This window comes from Alligator sinensis, unplaced genomic scaffold (assembly GCF_000455745.1).
Source record: "Alligator sinensis unplaced genomic scaffold, ASM45574v1 scaffold352_1, whole genome shotgun sequence".
NCBI classification, from domain to species: Eukaryota; Metazoa; Chordata; order Crocodylia; family Alligatoridae; genus Alligator; species Alligator sinensis.
In genome coordinates this window covers 1,524,800-1,534,912 of record NW_005842223.1, presented here as the reverse complement: position 1 = coordinate 1,534,912, position 10,113 = coordinate 1,524,800, and the positions used below count along the sequence as shown (strand labels likewise).

General features: G+C 40.3%; 1 protein-coding gene across 12 annotated transcripts in view; it reads right to left on the bottom strand.

The window, feature by feature from the left end:
- The window catches only part of TEAD1 (TEA domain transcription factor 1), a 239,476-nt gene that overhangs the window by 34,241 nt on the left and 195,122 nt on the right, over window positions 1-10,113 (bottom strand). For all 12 annotated transcript variants that reach the window (XR_003094887.1, XM_025208162.1, XM_025208161.1 and 9 more), the window contains one exon: window positions 3,850-4,023. Coding sequence is in view for 11 of the 12 variants with exons in the window: in XM_025208162.1 (XP_025063947.1) it covers window positions 3,850-4,023 (174 nt within the window). In the remaining variant the exon portion in view is untranslated. The remainder of the gene's footprint in view (window positions 1-3,849; window positions 4,024-10,113) is intronic.

Below are 10,113 nucleotides of genomic sequence, written 5' to 3'. Positions count from 1 at the left end.
AGCAGATTTAGATTGGACATTAGGAAGAACTTCTTCACAGTTAGTGGCCAAGGTCTGGAATGGGCTCCCAAGGGAGGTGGTGCTCTCCCCTACCCTGGGGGTCTTCAAGAGGAGGTTAGATGAGTATCTAGCTGGGGTCATCTAGACCCAGCACTCTTTCCTGCTCATGCAGGGGGTCGGACTCGATGATCTATTGAGGTCCCTTCCGGCCCTAACATCTATGAATCTATGAAAGGGTTTGCCAGGTACTTGTTGACAGCAAGCTATTTTTGAGATTTGGATCTTGAGTTCAGTCCCAGGTTCTGGAGGACAGTATACTTTAGTGGGCTAAGATTCCTCCATTCCTGGGCTCCTCATGCCTGATTCTTTTTCGCCTGTGTCCTATCATGCCTCCACCTTTTCCCTAGCCATAACTGTGTCCCAGTCTACTCCTTTAGCCAGTCCCTGCTTCTGTCAACCTCCAAATTCCTTCATCTAATCTAGTTATTCATCCTGTTCTAGTATCTTCACTTTGGCTCATTCAAATTCTGTCCCCCATTGCTTCCCATTTCCCAATCACCTTCTGTTTCTATGCTCCTTAACCATCTATTCCTAGTTCATAATGTTTCATAGATTCATAGATTGTAAGGGGCTGGAAGTGACCTCACAAGGTCATTGGGTCCAGGCCCCCTGCACTAGGCAGGAAAGACAACTGGGGTCAGGTGACCCCAGCAAGGTGACCCCTACCCCATGTTCCTTGTCCCAATCACTGTGGATCGGAAATGGGGTATGGCTGGGTAAAAGAGATGTTGGCAAAGCTGCTGACTTACCATGCTTACCAACATTTCAGCACTTGCCTCTCCTCCACTGGAACCAGGCTTTTATAATTTCTTACTTCTTTTGATTTAAAATATTTCATATGCTTTTTGAAATATTTAGTAAGAGTGGCTGAAGTATGAACCCCAAATACCCACAAAACCCCACAATTATGAGCGCTAATGTGTAACTGTAAGCTTCAGGTCTAGAACATATACAGATGAGGTATTTCAGCCCAAAGGTGGTCTTTGGTAAGTGTAACAAGGAACCAGTATTTTTGATGGACCATATTGTAAACACTCATTGCAAACTCTGATCCTTGGAATCTACTACCACTCAAAAGGGGACCGTGGAATAAGAAGTTCTGAAACCTAAGGATTAAGTGAATAATGCTTCATATCTTGTAAATCAGCCTATTTGAAAGTGCCAGATTAGCCGCAAATGCTTTATTACTAATGTGTCCTCTCTAGCAGGTGCATGTGCTCCTTAAAATAAAAGTTGGAACTGGCTGAGTTTAGCACAGATTTTCAAGGCAAGAACAGTCCAATCCCTTCCCAGCACATCAGGGTTGAAAGTCTGGATCCACTGAAAATAAAGGGAACTATATCATTGACCTTGACGAAGCTAGGATTTCAGGATTTACAGGTATTTGCAGGGCATGTTTTGTTCATGCATTTTTTGACTCAGCTCAAACAAACTAGTCAGGTGAAGCTGGCAACTGTCCTTGTGTCTGGATGGCCATCTTTTGAAGAAAAAGGAGGTTTTGTATAGGAGCAGCAGCAGCAGCAGCAAAAGCTTCTAGACAATTTCCCCTCTCTCAGAGGGGCAGGACTAGAAAAACTCTTCAGGGGGTTAGCCTTAAATGAAATACACTGCCAGGTAAGATGTGAAACTCAGACTACTTTCATCTGGAGTGTTAATGAAAAAAAAATTAGGGAAAGGCAAAGTCCATCTAAGATAGAATAGGTGGGACACAGCAGTTTCTGTGGGATGTGGCCAATATCATGGGAACATTTGGTTCCCCAGCCCAAATAACCACATACCAATTTATGGCTAGGCCAGCTGAAGGAAGACTTTAACATGATTCTGGAAGTCAGACTTTGAACTCACACCTTCTGTAGTGGAGGACACCTTCGCCACTCTGCCATCATACCCTGGCATAAGTGAACTTGGTCTATGGATGTTGTCTTTAAAAACATATGCTAACACTGTTTTTTTCTGCTCTGTTTTAAGTATAATAATTTTGCACAGAATTTCTAAGGATGACTATAGGTTGATTTTTTAATATGCTTCCAGGACTTCAGTAATAGAAAACAAACCTACTCTTAATATAGTACATTTCAATTCTTAGAGTAAAGCTTTCCTGTAAAACAGCAGGGAATGCCTCAAAGGATGTTGAAGGGGTAATGCTCAGTGTGATAGACCACATAAACCACATTTATTCATTAATAAATTCCACATATTCTAGCTCCATAATATGTAGCTTGATGACCTCACCATATGTTTACTTACATGTCCAAAACATATTATAACCATGGCAATAGAACTTTTTATAGACCTGTAAGCTCTTTAGGAGCAGGGATCTTGACAGCATATGCCTACCTTACTGTCTGCCAAACCAACAACACTGATCATTACATTAATGATCAGTGTCAGTTTTGTCATTTCAGATAGAAGTTCCTGTTTCAGAACATGTTTTGGTTTATGTCAATATGATGCAAATGGCACAGCAGAAAATTATTCCCCCTTTAGACGTAATGATGATAAAAGCTTTAATACAACATTTATAAAGCTAAAGCAAACCTTTTCTTTTGCAGTGAGTAAATCATATAATTAGAAATTCAGATTAATATGTTGGTTTTTCCAAGTACTGCTAAATAAAAAAAGCAATATTCTTTACTTCTGGATTTCAGCAGAGTAGAAGCAGTATTAAAAGCTAACATGTTATGTTCCTGTAGAATCTCATTATTTTGTACAAATGAATGATTGGTACACGCATTATGGATTACTAAATTTGGCAGATTATCAGGGAAATGGAACAAATCTAACAAAACAAAAGCAGCTCTTTCCCATAACATAATTTTCAAATTGATTTTGACAATTTTTCATTCATGATTATTTTGTGCATGATAATCCATATTTTTAGGAAATATTCTATAGCTAATATTGCAAACCAACAGAGCTTTAGTAATATGACACATTATTACAATACGATGCTGTTATAGCCTGGGAGACTTTGGAGATTATTGCCATATGTGTGTATGTGATTTATAGAATAGATAGATGGCTGACATATCAGTGAAATCCCACCAGACATGTATAAAGTGACAGCAATATATTTATGTATTTCCTAACTCTTTGTGAGATCTAGTTTCACTTTCCATTCGATATTTCTTTACCTCCTGTTCACAACCCTGCTGAGCAGGTGTATTTCACTTGAAACAGAATTCTGTGGCAGTATTTCAAACACATGAAGTCATATTGAAGGCAGGTCTGCTCCAACAACAAAGCCAAAATTAAAACAAACAAAAGCACTACAATACAATCACTGGAAACATTGCAAACTCTTAGGTATTTACATAATACTTATTTTAAACGTCACTTAGTCTCTGGTGTAAAAATATGGGCTGATTGTCAGGGATACACCTTATATTTGCTGTCAACACAGTCCAACATTTGAAACATTTGATACTTACAGAGAGGTCTCAGTTCAAGTTGTTGCTATAGCTCCTCATTTATGCCACTAGATGGCAGTTCACCATTTATAACAATGAATATTATTAGCTGCTTATTACTGGCTGTGACTAGCAATGCTATGGCAGGTAATATTATTACAGTTAGATGTCTTTGTGGGACACAGACTGGAAACCATGAGTAGAAATGGCTGTATGCTAGTGTTCTATGTCAAGAATATATACAAATGATGAATAATGTAAATCCATGTCTCCAAATGAAAAATTAATTTCTGCATATGCCTTCATGTAAAAAGTATGCTAAGGCAAATAGACTAAAAGCGAAGCCCAACCCACATGAAAAGTCTTTCATCTTACTCACCCAGAATTTTACTAGGAAGAAGGCATTTTGAGGCCCTTTTCCAAACAGTTCCTTTAAACCTCCCTTCTTTTCAGGGAATTTGTCATAAATTTGACGAATGTCCACCGATTCAAGCAATGGGTCGCTGTAAGAATGGTTGGCATGTCCAATGTGTACGAAGAGGTGTTTGTTGTACTGTAAAAAAGAAACAGAAAAATTACTGTTGTGCAGGAAGGAGAGAGAGATTAAAGCCCACACAATGTGTGTTGGGGACAGGGTTTGTTGGTGGATTAGAAAAACCTGCCTTTTTATCTGTCGGACCAGGCTTTATTTGCAACATGATTCCTACGAAGCAGCACTGATGACTTATGCACAACCCCCTCCTGTAAACCGTCAAAATATGGTTAACTTCCTAAATCCAATTACCTAAGAGAAGGAATGAATTTATTTTTAATTCCTAGAAACATAGAAATTAGAAGAAGCTAATATGTTAGCTAATCTATGCCTCTGTCAGTGTCACTCCTTATCATAGATTCCCTAATGCTTTGGACAACCACTTTTAAAATGACCCACACTTCCACCATTTCCTGTGGGAGCTAGTTTCACAGGCTAATTTCACCTGATATCACCTCACTGTTCCCTTTTCTCACTTTACTACACCAAGTTATAGCCACTGAAGCAAACATTAGCAATTCTTCTAAATTCCCCTGTGGTGGTTGGTCAATGGCAAAACTGCCACTGACCATAATGAAACTAGAATTTGAATGCTTATACTTGCCCGCCTTCCCTTCCTCCTTTGCATTTATCAGAATCTAAAACACAATTTAAAATCCCAAAATTGAAAAGAAAAGGTCAGGATCCTGAATGCTAAGCCCCTTTGTGAAAACATTGAGCAAATTCAGTTAAAGGGAAACCAATGTGGAGTCACAGAATAGTAGAAAGCTCTGTAATACAGAACAGCCCCTGTATGCAAGGTGACCGTTACTTTCTGAGAATCACAAAATGCTGTTGAAAACCCAAAGAGGACATCTTTCAAGCTGCTTTGCTTATAATATACCTATCGCTAGAACAAATCAAAGTGACCGTTTCATACCTGAATAAACTGAACATTCAGCCAAACCATTCAAATGACTTGACTATGCTTTTCTCTAACAGGTGTCCAAAACCCAGAGGAACAGAAAACTGACTGAGAAGATTTCTACCAACTGTATTTGGAAAATAAACTATAAATGTATTTAAAATCATCTAACCCAGTGAAATCTGAATTTTGAACCAAAGAACATATTCATCTGTGACCATGGCCAAATATATGAGGATATGTTCCAGTTTCTTTCCAAGGTATTTTTATTTGTAGAAAGGAAAAAAAGCTTAACACTTCAGGCTTGAACAGACCTAAGTTCAATTCATAAAACATGTGAACACCAGTTACACAGATTTTCCTCAGAGTACTTATTAAAAACAACCCCATCCCAATTTCCTATGTGTGCAAGTGAAAACTTTTCCAATTTTTGCTTAGCTGCAATGGGCCCAGAGGAAACAGAGCTGGTCAAAGTAGGCTGTTTCTACTCTAAAGAGTAGAACAGAAAAATAAGCAAGTGAATGGAGAAACTAAATGAATGAATGAATGTTTAACAGTAAAGCCTTACCAAGAGCAGGTCTAACTCGCATACTAATAATCATTTACACAAGAATTATAGTAATTATCATACTATTCAGTAACAATGAGAGATTATCACAACAGCATCTGTGCAACCAGATTTGACATTTTACATGGGTTGGTAGCTGCAGAAGACATGCCCTTCTTGTGCGCTTAAAATACATTTTTAACATAATAGCACATTGGAAGAAAAGGCACAAGCCAACATGAGGAAGTGCCAGGGTTCCAACTTTTCTGTGATGACACTAGAGGCATTTAGTTAGATTGCAATACTGTGATGAAATGACCCACAGATAATTAAGCATGGGAATGCTAAAAACTTTTTTGCATTTAATATCTAAGACTCTTGCTGCCCAGTGGTCAGCTAGTACCTAAATTAGGCCCCCCGAAAGTTAGGTACCTGAGGGACTCCCCAAAACCAAGTGTTCCATCTTTGTGACAATCTTGATACTAAGGGCATAGGCTCTGTTAACTTTATTCTGAGTAAAGATGACTGCCTTGAATGCCAGGCTACTGGGTATTCTGGAATGGAGCTCTCAGCCTTTCATTTTGGAGCTGTTCTGTTTTGTATAAATAATGACGGGAGCAGAAACTTGAACATGAACATCATTCTTCCATACCCAACTGAGTGCTCTAACCCCTGGGCTACTGAATCTCTCTATCCTCTTCCTCTGGCCCACTGAATATTTAATATTTTATACAAAGTGGATCCACTCCGATCAAAGACATTGGGAGACATCCATCTCAGGATAGCCCACAGCTTGTCTGTTTGATCACTTCTCTGGGATCAAGCAGACAGGATTCATATATACTGTCCCTGTGGTGATCCTAAGAACCAAGCTCTGCCCAGATGCTCCTGGCATACACTAAAAAATGTTCTACAGTTGCTGTTTGGCACATGTCTGGGGAGGCGCTCAGGATCTGAGTCTTGAATACACTCCCTGAGCAGTGCTCAACATTACACTAATGGCAACCACACAACATTTGGTATGTGCAAGTGGGTGGGGCTCATTCCTCCATAATGGTTTTGGGCATGCTGCAGAAGCAATATAGGCAAATCCTGAGATTCAGGTACCTATGTCAAAGACTTGAACCTAGGTTTCCCACATGCTAGGGGAATGCTTAATCATGAGGTTACTTGTTTTGACCACTATGAAACTCTTCAGTGGAGAGGAATACACTCAGTCATACATACGTCTGTAGGTGAGATAGGTGGGGGAACGCTAGAGAAGGCAGGGTAGCATGCACCTTAATAAACTAAGTAAGATATACAGAGAGAACACATGCTTTTGTGAACCAAGTTCACTTCTGATGATGTGATGAAGTGAACTTGGGTTCATAAAAGGTTATGTTCTCTCTATATAACTTAGCTAGTTAGTTAATTTACTAGCTAACTAACTAGCTAGTTAGCTAGTTTAGGGTGCACAGCTACCCTGCCTTCTGAGTGACTTCAGACTAACACAGCTAACTACTTCCCTTGGAGTATTAGAGAATCATCCTTCATGGCTCCAGCTTGAGCTAGGTTCTGAGCTGGGCTGTTGGCATCGATGCACAAGCAGCTTTGCACATGCTCACTGCTACCTAGTTAAGCAGCAGTTAAGTGGTGGTTCTGAGAATATCTGTGTGAACATAGCCACCCAAGAAGACAGAGAGGTATCTGAGTAACCTTGAGGATCAGGGTCTTAGCTCTTGAATTACCAGGAGTATCTAGTAATTTTCAGTCAGGATACCAGAGCACCCTGGGATGCTACCAGATCCTTTGGAGGGTGCCATCTGGTATCAAGAGAAAAGTGAGGTGTAATGAGATAAAGCAGATAAGCCAGAACCTGCCTTGTCCCTACTCCTCCCCCCCTTCCCCCCCCCGCATACCGCCCAATCCCTGAGTAGACATAAGCACTGTGATATATAAATTCATTTTTGAAATGCCACTTAATTCACAGAAATTATGCAGGGGTGTTTCAAGTCCAGTAAGGGGTGCCTCGAATCCCAAAAGGGTGAGAACCACTGATCTAGGGACTGGGGGGGGAGGGGAAAAAAATCCCATACATGTAATTTTGGTGTTGAACATGATTCCAGAGATAAATTCACGCCATATGAAAACACGTGAATATCTGGGGCAAAAAGTCCACTACAAAAACCTCTAAGACATGTCTTAGCGTCACTATATTATTCTGCAAACTATTATATTCCTCAGAATGTGAACTGCAGAGAAAAATTATATGCTCAGGAGTAGGGAGCTGATCAGGGAGCCTTTGTACTACTCAAACATAAATGCAAACTTAAAGGCAGCTGTAAAGCTACTACAGTTGTCTGCAGATCTTGCCAAAGTACCAGATGCTGCTGCAGCAAAAATTCTGACGAGATACAGGAAGACAGATGGTATGATATCACCTGACAATATTCTTAGGACATGAATGTTTATTTTGACATTGCATGTGTGATTATTTTCTCCTTATGTTGCTGTAATTCCTATACTAAGTAGAGTCATTACTAATCTAATTAGATAAAAGGCATATTTCTATGGACTTATAAATGACTAGGCAATATTAGAAACCAGAAAAATTTGCGTTGGAGGATCCAGATGGCTTATTATGTAAAATAGTCTTTATGATTAGGATGCATTATATATAAAAGTGATGAAGTTAAGTTGCATGGCCACATTTTTCAGCCTACTAGTGACTGGAAAAATCAAGATTAAAATCAAACTCCACTATTGTTTTAGGATGAGTACTCCAGTTCTTGAAGTGCATCAGTACTAAGGAATCTGTCTGTGCCACTGTATTTAAGGGATTTGCATTGAACATGTAGGTAATTATATGGTTTAAATGCTATAAACCACAGTGGGTCAAATCCTGTATTTTCTAAGCATGCAAATGGCATAAAAGTTTACAGAAAACATTCCCGAGATGTTTTATCTGCAGACTCTGCATTATACTACATGCCCTCGAGATGGCTGTCTCTTACTGAACTCCTTCCATTAAAAAAATCCTAAATATCTGAAGAATTCAGTAAAACCATGAAAAATGACTGTTGTCAAATAATACCACAAGAAAAATTATAATCCACTTAGGAATTTAAAGGAACCAAGACAAACTGCCAATGTCAAGGGACATTCAGAACAAAGACAAATCACCTATGTTTGTTTTACAGTTTAAAACAGCACTCTCTAAATTACGTGCTTAACTTGCATGGCTTTGCGCACACATGCCATGAAACCAGGGATGGAAGCTGCTACCCTTCCCTCTGATGCATCCTTTTGCTCCACAGTGCCTCTAAAGCAAACCCTGAATCTCACGCATGACAAACTATGTCTTCAGCAAAGGCTGTTCGATTTCTGTAGCAGGAACTGTGATGTTATCTGACATGCACAAACTCCTGAGCGCAGGTGTACAGAACTGCCATCCACCACAGAACCAGTTCCTCCACCTAACATGAGGCTGTGTTGTACCCATTAGGCATAGCCCAGGGTAAAAGGAACTGTGCAAGCCACCCCACCCCAAAGGAAGCACTGGGAGGCAATCACTTTATATGCATGTCCTGGAGGCCACAGAGTTCACTACAACAGCCCATTAGAAGGGGCAGCCTGCTTCCTCTTTCTGTGCATGCTGGTCATGCAGTCATACTTACACACTCCTTATGAAACTCCATGCCTCTCCAAGGACGTGGGGAGTGAACAGTCCCTACTTCTTTGGGTGCTAGCTCAGTAATAATTTCTGACCCTTACAGGGGGCAAACAGATGGCTGCTTGCCCTCCTCGCCCCCAGCCCTACACTGCATCCCCTTAATCAACAGTGTCTGAAAGGCAGTGCCACAGAACTGTGCTGGGTTAAGGGTGACCTATTACAAATCTCTCGCTAGGTTGGTTATTCCATGCCTTCTCTGGTCTCTTGTGGGTTTGCTGTAGCTCCAGCCAGACTAATAAAAGTAAGGGTCACAGTTTTGTGGAGATAAAGGTGATGTTTGCAGCAGTGTCAAGTGCACAGTTTCTTTATTCCACCTATTCAGTAGCACCAAGGAAGCTGTCAGTAGCATGAGTCACAGCAACTAAGCATCAGAGCTAAGGGAGGGATGGAACTCGATTAACTGGTTTGCTGTCTTGTGACTCCAAAATAAAAATTCAACAAAGAAACACACTTCAGGGGCCTTATGGTACACTTCTTCTATCTCTATTGAAAGTAAGAGAGAGCACCCCTAGTCTCAGGCTGAATCACCTTATTCTTTAGCATCCCTATTCTCAGCCTCCCTATTCTCAGGCTGAATCTATGCTACAAAGCATGCAATGGGCTAAAATGGAAGCTTGGACAGAAAGGGTGATTAAAAAGCTTGTGAGCTTGAACCTGCCTAAATATATGTAGATCAGATGGGGAGCCAGAAATCAGCCTTGCTCAAAGGACTGGGGTCCTAGATGGGTGTAATGTTTAGTGACATACTGTATTTGTCCAGCCCTATCTCACCTCTTTATTAAAACATACGGATGGCTCCTGCATTAGGTTAACAACTACACTAGTGAAGGAAAATAAAAACAGGGGGGATGAACGGATTAAAATCTAATCACAAATATAACAGCAGTCTACATGGTATTATAACCTCTTCACCTACCCTGCCTCAGCTCTACTGTGTCACCTTAT